The sequence below is a fragment of the Thalassophryne amazonica genome, chromosome 3 (genome assembly GCF_902500255.1).
Source record: "Thalassophryne amazonica chromosome 3, fThaAma1.1, whole genome shotgun sequence".
In the NCBI taxonomy this organism is placed as follows: Eukaryota; Metazoa; Chordata; class Actinopteri; order Batrachoidiformes; family Batrachoididae; genus Thalassophryne; species Thalassophryne amazonica.
In genome coordinates, this window is record NC_047105.1 from 64694773 (window position 1) to 64712020 (window position 17248).

At 46.6% G+C, this 17248-nt stretch overlaps 1 protein-coding gene across 1 annotated transcript in view; it reads right to left on the reverse strand.

The window, feature by feature from the left end:
* The window catches only part of dstyk (dual serine/threonine and tyrosine protein kinase), an 81286-nt gene that overhangs the window by 48060 nt on the left and 15978 nt on the right, over positions 1–17248 (reverse strand). Inside the window, exon 2 of the mRNA XM_034166562.1 lies at positions 14577–14986. Coding sequence (XP_034022453.1) covers positions 14577–14986 — 410 coding nt within the window. The remainder of the gene's footprint in view (positions 1–14576; positions 14987–17248) is intronic.

Genomic DNA, 17248 nt, shown 5'->3' on the forward strand with positions numbered 1-17248 from the left:
CAGGTTCATCCAGGAGTCAGCAAGACCTCATTTATATTCTTTTGGCAATTAGGGATGTGGCAAGGAAAGGTGTTGAGATAACATTGATGTGGGTTACAGTAAATATAGGTAATCCAACAAACGAGAAGGTGGATAGGCTGGCCAAAAAGCTGTGACCCCCCCCCCCCCCCCCCCCAAAAAAAAAAAAAAAATCAGTATCAATCTTTCCAAAGCAGAGGGCAAGCGTAATGTCAGGAGGGAAATTAACTTACAATGGCAAAAATACTGGGAGCAGGAGACTAAGGGTAAGCCCTTATTTTCAACAGCTAGTCAAATGACAGATTCAGTAAATAATTGTACAAGAAACAGGTGGAAAAGAATCCGGAAATCACAATGTATGTTTTTTTTTTTTTTATTTGTTTGTATGTTACTGCTGCAAATAAGTATTTGAACACCTGTGAAAATCAAGGTTAACATTTGGTACAGTAGCCTTTGTTTGCAATTACAGAGGCCTGTAGTTTTTCACCAGGTTTGCACACACTGCAGCAGGGATTTTTGTCCACTCCTCCATACAGATCTTCTCTAGATCTTTCAGGTTTGGAGTTTCAGCTCCCTCCAAAGATTTTCTATTGAGTTCAGGTCTGGAGACTGGCCAGGCCACTCCAGGACCTTGAAATGCTTCTTATGGAGCCCCTCCTTAGTTGCCCTGGCTGTGTGTTTGGGGTCATTGTCATGCTGGAAGACCCAGCCATGACCCATCTTCAATGCTCTTACTGAGGGAAGGAGGTTGCTTGCCAAAATCTCACAATACATGACCCCATCCATCCTCCCTTCAATACGGTGCAGTCGTCCTGTCCCCTTTGCAGAAGAGCACCCCCACGATATGATGTTTCCACCCCCATGCTTCACTGTTGGGATGGTTTTCTTGGAGCTGTTCTCATCCTCTAAACATGGTAAGTGGAGTTGATTCCAAAAAGCTCTATTCTGGTCTCATCTGACCACATGACCTTCTCCCATGCCTCCTCTGGATCATCCAGATGGTCTCTGGTGAACTTCAAACGGGCCTGGACATGTGCTGGGTTGAGCAGGGGGACCTTGCTGCCCTGCAGGATTTTAAACCATGACAGCATCATGTGTTACTAATGTACTCTTTGTGACTGTGGTCCCAGCTCTCTTCAGGTCATTGACCAGGTCCTCCTGTGTAGTTCTGAGCTTTCTCAGAGTCATCCTTACCCCACAAAGTGAGATCTTGCATGGAATCCCAGACCGAGGGAGACTGACAGTCATCTTGTGTTTCTTCCACTTTCTAATAAATAATCATAACAGTTGTCTTCTACCAAGCTGCTTGCCTGTTGTCCTGTCATCCATCCCAGCCTTGTGCAGGTCTACAGTTTTGTCCCTGGTGTCCTTAGACAGCTCTTTGGTCTTGGCTGTGGCTGGTGGACAGGTTGGAGTGTGATTTATTGAGTGTGTGAACAGGTGTCTTTTATACAGGTAACAAGTTCAAACAGGTGCAATTAATACAGGTAAAGAGTGCAGAATAAGAGGGCTTCTTAAAGAAAAATTATCAGGTCTGTGTGAGCCAGTTCTTGTTGTGAAAGTGTAGTGACACGGACCCACAACAGGGGGCGCAAATGAACGGTCAATAGATGAGCCAAAAGGTAACAATTTAATGTTGTGAAACGTGCACAACGAACATACAGACAATCTCAGAATATAATTACAGTCAAATTACAAAGGTGACATGTGGGCAGGCTCGAGGATAGAAGACGTCTGTCCTGAGAAGAGCCGGAACCACACGATTTCCGCCCCCACAGAACCTGGTGAATACTGGAGCCGCCAAGTCCCGAATTCCCAGGTGATCACCGTCCCCGACTGTCGGATCTGGTACTGCTGGCGAAGAACAAAGACAGTCAAGTGTGGGTGTGTGTACACCCAGTAACAACAGCGGTGGGAATGCCACCTCCACTTCTCACTCAATATGTTGCAGCGGTCTCAGATGAAAAGGAGCGCCGTCTTGCACAGCCTCCGCAAAAACGACCGGTTCTCCTGCAAACACTCACAATAACAGATTCATAAATCTCACAAAAAGGCTGAGCGTATTACCTCCAATGAAGTATGATATCTCGGCGATGAGGTGGAGATGACGTCTGGTCTTTATGGAGTGCGACGATGAAGAATGTGTGACAGCTGTCAGGAATTAATGAGTGACAGCTGTCACTCCCGGCTGTGTCCGTGGCGGCAGCGCCCTCTCGTGCCTGAAGCCCGCACGTCAGGCAGGACGCCCTTTGGTAGCGGGCCAGCAGTACATCCTCTTCTGGCGGCCCACACAACAGGACCCCCCCCTCAACGGGCGCCTCCTGGCGCCCGACCAGGCTTGTCAGGGTGTCTGCGGTAGAAATCGGCCAGGAGGGCCGGGTCCAGGATGAAGCTCCTCTTCACCCAGGAGCGTTCTTTGGGTCCATACCCTTCCCAGTCCACCAAGGACTGGAACCCCCGGCCCATTCGACGGACGTCCAGGAGCCGGCACTGTCCAAGCCGGCTCCCCGTCAATGATCCGGGCAGGAGGCGGCGCCGGACCGGGAGCACAGAGGGGTGAGGTGTGGTGAGGCTTGATTCTGGACACATGAAAAACCGGGTGGATCCGCAGTGAAGCTCCGACTCCCAGCTTCAGGACTGAGGATTTTGAGGATCTTGAAAGGTCCAATGTACCGGTCCTTCAACTTGGGGGAGTCCACTTGGAGGGGGATGTCCTTCGTGGACAGCCACACCTCCTGCCCGGGCTGGTAAGCAGGGGCCGGGGATCGCCGGCGGTCTGCATGGGTCTTCGCCCTCGTCCGGGCCTTCAACAAGGCAGAACGGGCGGAGCGCCACACCCGACGGCACTTCCGCAGGTGGGCCTGGACCGAGGGCACACCGACCTCTCCCTCCACCACGGGGAACAACGGGGGCTGATACCCCAAACACACCTCAAATGGGGAGAGGCCGGTGGCGGAAGACACCTGGCTGTTATGCGCATACTCGATCCAGGCCAGATGGTTACTCCAGGCCGTCGGGTGCGCGGATGTGACGCAGCGGAGGGTCTGTTCCAGTTCCTGGTTGGCCCGCTCTGCCTGTCCGTTCGTCTGTGGATGGTACCCGGACGAGAGGCTCACGGTGGCCCCCAGTTCCCTGCAGAAGCTCCTCCAGACGTGTGAGGAGAACTGGGGACCACGATCTGAGACGATGTCGGTGGGTATCCCATGCAGACGGACAACATGGTGGACCAGGAGGTCTGCTGTCTCCTGGGCTGTTGGGAGCTTCGGGAGGGCCACGAAGTGGGCCGCCTTGGAGAATCGGTCCACTATCGTGAAGATGGTGGTGTTGCCCTGGGACGGCGGGAGGCCCGTGACGAAATCCAGGCCGATGTGGGACCAGGGGCGATGAGGCACAGGAAGCGGTTGGAGTAGTCCTTGGGCCTTCCTGTGGTCAGCCTTGCCCCTGGCACAGGTGGTGCAGGCCTGGATATACTCCCGGACGTCGGCCTCCATAGATGCCCACCACAAGCGCTGCCGGACAACTGCCACGGTCCTTCGCACCGCTGGATGACAGGAGAGCTTGGAACCGTGACAGAAGTCCAAGACTGCAGCTCTGGCCTCTGGTGGGACGTATAAACGGTTCTTCGGACCTGTACCTGGGTCCGGGCTCCGTGCCAGGGCCTCCCGGACGATCTTCTCCACGTCCCAGGTGAGGGTGGCCACGATAGTGGACTCCGGCAGGATGGGCTCCGGTGGATCCGACAGTGCAGTTTTGACCTCCTCTTCGTGTACCCGGGACAAGGCATCCGACCTCTGGTTCTTGGTCCCGGGGCGATAGGTGATCCGGAAGTCAAAACGCCCGAAGAACAGTGACCAGCGGGCTTGCCTGGGGTTCAGCCGCTTGGCGGTCCTGATATACTCCAGGTTCCGATGGTCAGTGAAAACCGTGAACGGCACAGACGCTCCCTCCAACAGGTGTCTCCACTCCTCAAGAGCCTCTTTCACCGCAAGGAGTTCTCGATTGCCGACATAATAGTTCCGTTCAGCCAGGGTCAACCTGCGTGAAAAGTAGGCACACGGGTGAAGAACCTTATCGGTCTCTCCGCTCTGGGACAGCACGGCTCCTATCCCTGAGTCAGAGGCGTCCACTTCAACCACAAACTGGCGGCTAGGGTCGGGCTGCACCAAAACTGGCGCAGTAGAGAACCGTCGTTTCAACTCCTTGAACGCGGCTTCGCACCGATCCGACCAGGTGAAGGGGACTTTTGGAGAGGTCAGGGCTGTCAGGGGGCTAACTACCTGACTGTAGCCCTTAATGAACCTCCTATAGAAATTAGCGAAGCCGAGGAACTGTTGCAGCTTCCTACGGCTTGTTGGTTGGGGCCAATCTCTCACCGCCGCAACCTTGGCCGGATCAGGGGCGACGGAGTTAGAGGAGATGATAAACCCCAGGAAGGACAAAGACGTGCGGTGAAACTCGCACTTCTCGCCCTTCACAAACAGTCGGTTCTCTAATAACCGCTGCAGGACCTGACGTACATGCTGGACATGGGTCTCAGGATCCGGAGAAAAGATGAGAATATCGTCCAGATATATGAAGACGAATCGGTGCAGGAAGTCCCGCAAGACGTCGTTAACCAAGGCTTGGAACATCGCGGGGGCGTTGGTGAGGCCGAACGGCATGACCAGGTACTCAAAGTGACCTAACGGGGTGTTAAATGCCGTCTTCCATTCGTCTCCCTTCCGGATCCGAACCAGGTGATACGAATTTCTAAGATCCAGCTTAGTAAAGATTTTGGCTCCATGCAGGGGGGTGAACACGGAATCCAACAATGGCAACGGGTATCGATTGCGAACCGTAATCTCATTCAGCCCCCTGTAATCAATGCATGGACGGAGTCCGCCATCTTTCTTGCCCACAAAAAAGAAACCTGCCCCCATCGGGGAGGTGGAGTTCCGGATCAGCCCGGCAGCTAATGAGTCCCGGATGTAGGTCTCCATTGATTCGCGCTCAGGTCGTGAGAGGTTGTACAGCCTGCTGGACGGGAACTCAGCGCCTGGAACCAAATCAATGGCACAATCGTACGGACGGTGCGGGGGAAGGGTGAGTGCCAGATCCTTGCTGAAGACGTCAGCAAGATCGTGGTACTCAACCGGCACTGCCGTCAGATTGGGAGAGACTTTGACCTCCTCCTTAGCCTGTAACCGGGAGGAACCGAGGATCTTAAACACACCCGATGGCAGGTTTCGCTCCACTGAACCACCACCCCAGACGGCCAATCAATCCGGGGATTGTGCTTCAACATCCATGGGAAGCCCAAAATCACGCGGGAGGTAGAAGGAGTTACAAAAAACTCAATCTCCTCCCGATGGTTTCCAGACACCACCAGAGTTACTGGTTGTGTCTTGTGTGTGAGTAAAGGGAGGAGGGTGCCATCTAGTGCCCGAACCTGTAATGGCGAAGGAAGCGCCACCAGAGGGAGCCCTATCTCCCTTGCCCATCTGCTGTCTAGCAGATTCCCTTCTGACCCCGTGTCCACCAGTGCTGGGGCTTGAAGGGTTAAATCCCCGCTCAGGATTGTGACTGGGAGTCGTGTGGCAATCTGTGTGTGTCTCGATTGAATGTTTTGACCCCCCCTTAGCCCAGTCTCTAAGGGCGAGTGTTGTCGTTTTGGCCGTTTGGGGCAGTTTTTCTGTATGTGCTCCTTTGAGCTGCAGAGAAAACACTCCCCGCGGATCAGCCTCCTCATTTTGGTTCTGTGCGTTTCCCTAGCAACGTCAGCAGGGGGAGCTGTTACCCCACGGAGCGCTGTGGTTGTGGAGCGTGGGGAGGGCGGCGCCTTTTCGAACCCGGAAGGGAGAGGGGCGGCGCGTATCCGGTCACGTCCTTCGCCTCGCTCCCGACGGCGTTCCTCCAACCGATTGTCTAACCGTATAACGAGATCGATAAACCCATCTAAATCCCGCGGTTCCTCCTTAGCTACCAGCTGCTCCTTCAGAACCAACGACAGTCCGTTTATGAAGGCGGCGCGGAGCGCAACGCTATTCCAGCCGGACCTCGCAGCCGCGATGCGGAAGTTGACTGCATAAGCGGCTGCGCTCTCGCGTCCCTGTCTCATTGACAGCAGCACAGTTGAAGCGGTCTCTCCTCTGTTAGGGTGATCAAACACTGTTCTGAACTCCCCCACAAACCCAGTGTATGCTGATAACAACTGTGAGTTCTGTTCCCAGAGCGCCGTAGCCCAGGCGCGTGCTTTACCCCGAAGCAGCGCAATCACATAAGCTATTTTACTAGCATCTGACGCGTACATGACGGGACGTTGTGCGAAGACGAGCGAACATTGCATGAGGAAGTCCGCGCACGTCTCCACACAACCTCCGTACGGCTCAGGAGGGCTTATGTATGCTTCAGGGGATGGTGGGAGGGGTTGTTGAACCACCACTGGAACGTTCATATTCTGCACAGGGTCGGCAGGAGGACGAGCTGCAGCAGCGCCCTGAGCGCTCGCCGCCATCTGTGCGGAGAGAGCCTCCACCCTGCGGTTCAGGAGGATGTTTTGCTCGGTCATTTGGTCCAACCGAGCCATAAAGGCGGTGAGAATGTGCTGTAGCTCACCAATCATGCCTCCTGCAGACACCTGCGCTCCCTGCTCTCCCATTGGTCGTTCAACAGCCGGGTGACGCCCCTCGGAGTCCATGACGCTGGCCGAGATATCCTGTTGTGAAAGTGTAGTGACACGGACCCACAACAGGGGGCGCAAATGAACGGTCAATAGATGAGCCAAAAGGTAACAATTTAATGTTGTGAAATGTGCACAACGAACATACAGACAATCTCAGAATATAATTACAGTCAAATTACAAAGGTGACGTGTGGGCAGGCTCGAGGATAGAAGACGTCTGTCCTGAGAAGAGCCGGAACCACATGATTTCCGCCCCCACAGAACCTGGTGAATACTGGAGCCGCCAAGTCCCGAATTCCCAGGTGATCACCGTCCCCGACTGTCGGATCTGGTACTGCTGGCGAAGAACAAAGACAGTCAAGTGTGGGTGTGTGTACACCCAGTAACAACAGCGGTGGGAATGCCACCTCCACCTCTCACTCAATATGTTGCAGCGGTCTCAGATGAAAAGGAGCGCCGTCTTGCACAGCCTCCGCAAAAACGACCGGTTCTCCTGCAAACACTCACAATAACAGATTCATAAATCTCACAAAAAGGCTGAGCGTATTACCTCCAATGAAGTATGATATCTCGGCGATGAGGTGGAGAGGACGTCTGGTCTTTATGGAGTGCGATGATGAAGAATGTGTGACAGCTGTCAGGAATTAATGAGTGACAGCTGTCACTCCCGACTGTGTCCGTGGCGGCAGCGCCCTCTCGTGCCTGAAGCCCGCACGTCAGGCAGGGCGCCCTTTGGTGGCGGGCCAGCAGTACATCCTCTTCTGGCGGCCCACACAACAGTTCTTGCTAGTTGGTAGGTGTTCAAATACTTATTTGACGCAGTAACATACAAAGAAATTATATTAAAAAAAAATCATACATTGTGATTTCCGGATTTTTTTTGTCTCTCACAGTGGACATGCACCTAAAATGAAAATTTCAGACCCCTCCATGATTTCTAAGTGGGAGAACTTGCAAAGCCGCAGGGTGTTCAAATACTTATCTTCCTCACTGTATGTCCATGGTTTGATTTTTCTTTTTATGGATGTCCATTTTATGTACAGGTACAGTACAGTGTAAAAGCACTGCACAGCATCTGTTCCATCATGCTGCACTGCACCAGACAAAAATTGTATTTCATAAAAACAAACCCAAATTTAAAAAAAAAAGCATGCACAAGTAATCAATGTCCCAGGATTCCACTGTAACCAAGATAATTTAATCAAAGCAATGGTTTCGGGATTTAATTTTTTTTTAAATGGCCTAGTCATGTGAATCGCATGAGAACAGAGCCATTACGTAAGCTGGCTAAATGGGTAGGCAGCCCATAGCCAAAGCAAGACCTAGTTGCTGTGGCTGAGTGATACTCACCAATGAAATGCCTCAGTGTAAATGATTAGAGACCAATTTCCACAATTCACATCTGATAAGGAATGACTGTAAAGTAATAGTATAAAACATCACTTCATAACCATTTGACAGGATTTCTTGGTACCACAGCCGGAAGGCCAGCAAGGCTTCACTGCTGTGTGTCGAAAAGGACTTATGAATCACACTTTTGTAAAGTTCTTTTTTAATAAAAACAGAAAAAACCCAATAAAAGGAAAACCTATCTATGTTAATGAATTTCGAGAAAGAGATATTTTGAGGTAGCTCTTGATCCCTAGAATAAAATCTCCAAAAACTTAGCAGAATCAGTCTACCGATTTTTAACAGTTGCAGAGACAAACAAAACACAGAGGTGTGCACATAATACCCATCCTTCAGTCACTTGGTGGAGGTAACAATAATGCTACAGATCTCCCCCACGACCAAATAACCCAAATCAGATTTTCAAGCAGGGGTGGTGGCCAAGTGGTTAATGGGCGTAAAACCTGTGCCAATTCAACATGCAGATCCACCTTGGATTTGCTGTGGCGACCCCAAGTGCAAACAAGAGAGCAGCCGAAGGGACTTACTAGATTTTCATGAAATCATAAGAATGACTAATGTAAAGAAACAAAGAATGCTAGTGCAACACAGATGCCTGTGCAAAAAAAATTCATGAAAAGGTGCAAAACACAAAAGGGACTGATGTTTGAAATAAAGATTACATCATAGTCAGAGGGACTCAGTCTGTACGTCAATGTCAGAGCTCTGTTTTTCACACGGACCTCGCTAACGCTCGGCTATACTGTGAACACCTTGGTCTGATATTTTCCCGTACAGACTGCGTAGTCCGTTAATAAACCTTTAGTATTACTTAGTTGTGATTAATATCCGTATAGAGTTTTTGACAAAAATGATATAGACAAACACATTCACACCCTCACTCACATCTATGGTCAATTTAAAGTCACCAATTCACCTAACCTGCATGTGCTCAATAAAAAAGAAAAAATGAGCTTTTCTTGTGGTATTTTTTAAATATATAAATCAAAACCATATTTTCTATGAAAGTACTGCCAAAAGACAAATTAGGAGATATAAAAGCTGTTTACTGGTGGCATCTTAAACACCTAATTACATCCATAAACATCAAAAACACAGTACCCAATATAAAATTCACAATACTTAAAAAAAAAAAGCAAGTCATTTATTACAAATATTACATACAAGGTATATGCAGCAAGTACACCTGGCCAGCAATGCATAAATTTACAGACAGCATGCATCACAAACAAATATTCTTCAGATGTCGACAACTCTAAAATCCACTGGTCCATGGGAGAGGTAACACTGGAGCAGGGCTGCCACTACTACTTTATACTGATTAATCCAGCAACTATTTTTAAATCAGGTGATTAATCTAATATAAACTGATTTTTCACCATATTATTCTTTTAATTGTTATCCTGATCAAGACAAATTTAAAAGATGAATGAAAAGCTGAACGAATCAAAAACTTTAACACAGCTTTATGTTTAACAAATATGCAGCTGTGCTACGCTAATGGACATTAAATCTTAAATGAGCGCATATTCAGTGAAAAGGTCTGCTGCTTGAAGCCCTGGTCAAACCGAATGAGACATGCAGCGTGTTTTTTTTTTGTACGAGTGGAGTTGTTCAAGAAATGTGGGAGAATAGTGGTTCTGAGAGGCTCTTAGAAGCAGATTATTCAGCTAACAAGGCTCATCTCTGAGCGCGGCACTAATTTCAAGAAGTTCAAAATTCAGCAAAAATAGTGTGGGGCGATCTGTGTAAGCGGTATTACGAGGACAAACGAGGATGTTAGAGGCATGTTTGTGGTGAGGACGAGGCTGTTAGAAGCCCATTATCTGAGTACCTGCCAGCTACGAGGACAGAACAGGCTAAAAAAGTCATGGGACCGATTCCCACCTGTGCCCTTTCTGTGTGGAGTTTGCACGTTCTCCCCATCTTTGTGTGGGTTCCTTCCGGGTGCTCCGGCTTCCTCTCACATCCAAAGACATTCATGTTAGATGAACTGGAAACTTTGTTCGTAGGAGTGCATGTAGATGTGAATGTGTTTGTCTATATGTGACCCTGTGACAGACTGACATCCTGTCCAGGGTGTACCCCGCCTCACTCCCTACGACTGCTGGGATATGCGCCAGCCAACAGCTTATCCCCCCACCCCATAACCTTTAAAGGACACGTTGCACGTTATTTAACGTCCCAGTTAGCAACACAGCATCAAAGTATTCATGACTGTAAGTCTAGCCATGCACATGCAGTAATAATTAGTTGTCGCTGATGTATTTTATTGCTAATTATTCTTCTTGCTCTAACAGTTAACAGGTGCATTTCGTAAAACGTCTCACTCTTTCTCCGCATTTCTTGGCGTGTGACATACATTTTAGAAAAAGCAAATATCCCAATGGCCCAAAATGAAACGAACGCTGCGACGTCTAGCTTCAAATGAAAGCTTATAAGCTCTCATTCGAAAGTGAAGGCTCGGATTTATATAAGATGTACAGAGACAAGATGACGCACATCACCACGAAACGCTTAATTTTTTCGGGGTTTGTCGGATTTTGGAACCTAATGTGGTGACGCCGCTGTCTGTGTTATAGTACGCACTTTTACTGCCGCCGTGAACGTGGAATGTCTTCACAACACTGTTTTTCAGGCTGCCTGAACATGCAGATGTATTTCTTACATTGGAAAAAGTCAGAATACATTATTCTCAACAGATAATGGACTTTCTATCTAACATGCCAGAATCATGAGAGAACTTGAGGAGCTGACAATGGAGCTGCTGTAGGAAATTATTCTCCAACTGGCAATCGTGCACAGTCTGTGCATGAGGAATTAAGCCTGGGTCCCACCAAATAATGAAGGATGAATAAGGAGCCACGCATGGGTGTGTCAGCGATTATTCGAAGAATGACCCACATTTTGATCTATCACGTATCCGCTATGAAGGTGCCACTATGTGCCTCTCTGTACCCCGCATGTGCCACGTAGCAGCCTCTAGTGAGCCACGACCGACCGGTCATTAGAGCCTCGAATGGCTTACATCAGTCACACTAAGCCACGTAGTGCCGTGATAGCGCCATGATAACGCCATGTTGGCGCACGTTTAGGCATGGGTTTGGTCCAAACCTCCAGCCCTCCCACACCTGGTCCCTTTAAAGTGTGGGTTTTCAATTCATAGATTCACAGCAGCATTTAAAGATGTCCCATTTTTTAAACGCAGTCCAAAAATAGACGCACCAGTACAGTCCTGCAGTTGTGCGCTATGTGCCAGGCTGCTGTCCACCTGTAATGCACCAGACCAGCTAGAACCAAACCACGGGTTCCTGGAGAGCCGCCTCTGTGCTCCTCGCTGGCTCCGCGGCTCGCTGGCTTTATTTCTTCTGTGGCTTTAAAAACACAAACTGTGATCCCACTATAAACTTTACACGTGCGCTGCTGTTGTCCTTTCATGGACAGCCGCCTCTGTGCTCAACTGGCTTCCTTTCCATCCGTGGCTTGCGGGCTTTATTTTTCCCTGGCTTTAAACAGTCATTTTTACACCTTGATTCCACTTTTAACTTTGTGTTTGTTCGTTTATTTCTGCAAAAGCGCGGTGCCATTCTGCATACAGAATGAGGTGACCGCTTTAGTATATACACCTGTGGATCATTTTCAAATATGTATATATTTCTTTATTTCTTCCGCAGCTTACAAGTCACCGTGATACAGCTTTTAAGTTTGTGTTATGTCTTCAAAATCGGTCTTTTGCGCATTCTCCTTCTGTGTTGGTGCACAGCTTCTGCGCTGCTTTTAGCGGCTTCACTGGAGTCATTTCTTCCATGGCTTTAAACACACATCCACTTTCACACAGTCACCCAAAATTTAACTTTGTGTTCATCCAATACAGACTGAAAAATCACTGTTTTGTGACCTGGCGTTCTGCCTAAATGCTCGTTTGAAGCGTGATGAGTCACTGCCTCAGTGCGCAGTGCGCACACACAGTGGAGCTCATGTGATCCATTAACAAGATATTAAATCAACATACTTTTACATACAACAGACATACTTTTACAGCTAGGAACGTCCAGATGAAACAGTCCTCTGTGATTCCAGAAGTGATTAGAGGTGTTTTCAGCATCCAAGGTTTAGCAGAAAATCATTAATCCACTACAAAATAATTATTTTATATAAAGTCCAACGCACAGAGCAGGTGGAATTGTGTGAGCAAGAGGACAGCTGCTCCAAAAATAGCCTCTCAGGTCCTGCATAGCTGCCAGGTGCATGGATAATGGGCTTTTAGCAGACTTGTATGCACTATGCAAATGCCTCTAAGTCGTTGCATTAATCCGTACACAAACTGCGCCACGCTGTTGTTGCTAAATTTTGAACTTCTTGAAAGCGCCATGCCCAGACAGGAGCTTCCTTACCTGAAGATAATGCCTCTAAGAGCCACTCAGAGCCATGAAACTCCCACGATAGTTGAAGACACCCTCTCGTAGCAAAGAAAACATGCTGCATTGCTCATTATTCATCCTTCATTATTCGGTGGAACCCAGGCTTTATAGTGGACCTGGACATTGTTCTCCGGCTGGTGATGCACATGATCCGAGCATGAGGACTTACAGTGAACCTGAATGTTGTTCTCCAATTGCCGATCGTGGGCGCGATCCATGCATGGGGATTTCTTTGGTGGAGTGGACTTAACATATTTAATCTTGGGAAACATTCTATAAGTGGATGACTGCCCTGTTCAGTTTTTCCCCCTTTGTATTATTTATTTATTTTTGTCTTCAGTGGAGCTGGTAGGCTTTATTTTTATTTTACTTTGAGAAAGTCTGTCGGATTTTGGATCTTGATGTGTGTGGAACAGCATGTTATTTTAATGTTCATGCACACCTCTCCGCTGTTTTTCAAGCTGTCTGATCACACATATGTAATTTTTAGATTTTTCACAGTTATATTAATAATAACACTTATAAGCGTGCACAAAGCTGCACCTTGAGCAGAAACTGCTTAACAGGGTGCATTTCTGACTAGTGGCCATGCAGGCGCAGTAAGTCTTCTCACAGTGAAGAGCAGATGCTGCTTTTATAGTGACTGCATCAAAAATGAACAGTTTTCACTTAAAAACAAGTCATCATAACATGACATCACACTTATATAAACTTTGGAATTATCTGCAACTCCATTCTTGGCATTACCAGTTACATTTCAAATGCGCGCTGGGACATTTTCCTGAATACTACTTAAATGCTGTTGGAAACACTCGGAAAAACGAGTAGTCACAAGTACTGTGTTTTCAGTAGTCTATGTAACAGTTTGTTGTGAATGCCGTATACTTTAAAACCAGTCATGGAAGTGCACAATGTAATCCCGGTATATCACTGGATGGTCACTAACAGCCTAAAACTTGATTATGATTTTGGCATGACATGTCCTTTACTTGGAGTAAGAAGGTTTAGAAAATGAATGGATGGATGGATGGACGGACGGACGGACGGACGGACACACACACACACACACACACACACACACACACACACCCACACACACACACAGCTTGTCAATTTTTTAATTTATCCTTTATTTAACCAGGTTAGTCCAATTGAAATTGAGATCTCTTTTACAAGGGACACCTGGACAATTATAAAGTTTCCAATTCACCTAACCTGCAAAATAAAAAAAAACCTCAAAAATAAAAATAAAAAAATCCTCTATAAAATGTTGTCAAAAGTGAATCCCCTCTGATTATGTGCCTGCTTCTCAGTCTCTGTGAGCAGGAACAAAACACACAGAAAATCTCATTAATTCATGCAGACAGCACTATGGTAAAAAGTTTACGTCACATAAGCCATCCAATCCATTAGAAACACCTGCGTGCCTACTCACTCCAGACACCACAAAGCGAGAGTAAACACACATGGAGTTAGTGAATCTGGTTTGATTTATCCTAAATCAATCAAAAATATCTGCCTCTGCAGGCCTAGGAACATCAATGAAATATGTTGATTTTTTTAAACCCGATTTCGATCCAAATGGGTCTCAAAGTAAATGAACATGAAAATGAATAAACATGTTGCACTAGTCTGATAGCACCGTTCATTGCCAGTGTCGAGCGGGCAACCCCTATAGCTGATCCCTGCTGTCCATTGCACTGGTAGGAGACAATTTCCACTTGCCTGATACATTTTCAAGTCCAAAACAATTGGACCACCGTTACTGTCAAACCCTAGGTTTCCAAAACCTCTCTCCTCTGTGATTTAAAAGAACTGTCCTAAATCATCATCTGTGCTTCACCCAGTCACAGATCTATCTGCTCTCACCTTAAATTATAAATATTCATACAAAAAATACCTACCATATACATCTGAATACAAAAGAATAAAAATGTTAACAGTTACAAGGAAAACTTAACAGTGAGCATCAATACAAAAATGCCTTACCACATGTGGACATAGCACTGACTGGCTGGAGTCAACAAATTACAATACATATTTCTTAGTTATGATTAGATGTCTACCTGAAGCAGTGGGTGATGCAGTGTGATCTCCAACTCTGCTAGCCTGTGTGCAGGGTCCTCACATTCCTCATGGATCTCCAAGTCCTCCCGGGGCACAGTTTCCCATCGGCCACAGTTAGCAGCCAGTTGATGCACCAGCTCATACTGGCCAGGCAGCGCCAAACTGAGCCGCCTCTGTCCACCATGGGTAAAACACAGCTTCCTCCTTTTGCAAACAGTGCCCTGAACCCCTCCACAAGCCTCTCCAGCCTCTGGACCCAGTGGCAGCAACTTCTCCCCCAGTAGGTAGTTGAGCAGCTGGTAGCGGGCAGCACAGTCCTGGCCCAGTACTACAATGTATGGGACAGCACCCACAGTGTTACGTAGGAATGCTTCCTCATGGCTTGGGAAAGCAATGCAGCTCAGTTGACCTGGCGGAACAGATGGGGGAAAGTATGATGAAAATCACACCGAACAAAAGCGAATAAACAAGAACTGGATCACTCTAAACAATCCTGTTCACTTTAATTACTAAGGCCCACATAAAAAAAAACAGTTTATCATCCCCGTCCCCATGCCGAAATTGGCCCAGATCAAATTTTTCTTTATTTTTTTTGGCAAATTTCATTGACGGCAATACAGCTGGTGCAAGAACCAGCACATCTGCTTGGTGACGAGCAGTGTTGCCACTAGGGATGGGTATCGAGAACTGGTTCCTTTCGGGTATCGTTAAGAAATGATTTGATCCACCAACATCAATAAGCTCTGTGCTTAACGATACTGTTATCGGTCCTTCAGAGTGGCCGTTGTTTTGGGGGGTGTTTGTCAGGAAAATGATAATTTCTCTACATTGATTACAGACCCTGCCGCGGGTCTGTAATCAACTTTTCTGCAGCGCGGCTTTGCTTTGAACTTTGAACCAATCGAAGCAGTGGTTCGCAGATTGAAGCAATGCTTCGATCTATTGCTTCATTTATTCTTTCTTTCGCTTAATTTTCCCCCGCTAAAACCCTAAAGAGCATACGACTGTGAGTATTATTTACCTTTTCTATATTAAACCGACCTGTTATGGTCTTCTGAAACAGTTGATAGATGTATTTTATAACTTAAAAACGGCAGTGATGCTAACGCGTTAGCATGTCTATGGCATTTTCAATGTTAAAAGTTAGCATTAAGCAGTTGCAGCTGTCATCACGTTCGGGTGCATGTTTTCAAATTGTAATATTTCTTAAATTTATTTTTGTTTATATATTAATAATCTAATAATTATTATATACAATTTTAGAGAAAGAGACAAAAAGAACCTGAATAGAAACAACAGGAAAGCAACTAACAATGAACAAATAATAAATACATACATACAGAAATAAATAAACGTTTCCTGTGAACACCTAGTGACTCTTACACCTCCACTTCATCCCTGTTTAATTAAGTTTAATGACAATTTGTTTCGGTCAAACCATATTTTCAATGTGTTAATTACTTCAGTGATTTCCTCCAGAACTATCTGCCAAACAAGAAAACTGCTGCATCCTAGTAAGAGCAGAATACTACTGGAATGAATTTGAATAAGGAAAGTTTTTTTTTCTCTTCTCACCTAAATGGATGCTGCACTCACTCCAGTTTATCGGCTGGAATAGTCCCAGATTGCTTTTCAGAGGTTCTAGAATTGAAACATTTTCGTGCGGGTGGTGTTGGGGGGTAATTTTGGGTTTCAGCTTTTTTTGTTTTTCACCACTTTCATCCCTGAATATGTCAATCGTGATTCACTTTTGTGCAGATTAAAGTTACTAACTGGGACTCCTGTCTTGTTGCGAGAAAGAAACGAGAATCGTCCTCGGTTCTGTTCACACAGCTCCAAACGTTGCGCGGCTCTCTGTCGAGTCAAGTTAGAACGATAGAATCTGAATTAATAACTTCGAAGCAAAACACCGTTTTGTTTATTTTTATTTATGTCCAGAGATCAAAGATACAGTGACCAATTTCAGATGTATTTACTTTAAGTCTCAATGAAATACATCGAAAATCTGTAAAGCCTACTTTTAGTACAAAATTCACGAGGTATCAATAAGGGAATCGATAAGGAATTGGATCGATAAGCAGAATTGATAATGGCATCGATATCGATAACATCTTATCAATGCCCATCCCTAGTTGCCATAGTTACTTTGAAAAAGTAATCCAATTACTGATTAGTCCTTGAAAAAGTAACTTAGTTACTTTACTGATTTCTCAATTATAAAAGTAACTAAGTTAGTGAAACAGGAAAAGTGTGTTAAGCCCCTTTCATATTTCTCGTTTTCTTAGAGCTGCTTATTGTGGCTTATCGTCTACGCCGAGTTGAGCAGCTCTCTGCCCACTTTTAGCAGCTCTACGTCAAGGTTTTCCTACCTACGCAGCAGTATGTTGAGGGCTACGTGCATAGGATGGAAGAAAATAAACATGTTTAATTTTCTTCGGCGTAGAACACTGGACACAGTTTTAAGCAGGTCTGCGCAGCTAGTGTTGGGTATTGAGAACCGGTTCTTTTCGAGTATCATTAAGAAATAATTCAATCCACCGATATCAATAGCCTTTGTGCTTAACAATTCCCTTATCAGTCTTTCAGAGCGGCCGTTGTTTTTGAGAGTGTTTGTCGGGAAAATGATCATTCCTCTACGTTGATTACAAACCCTGCAGCGGCTCTGTAATCA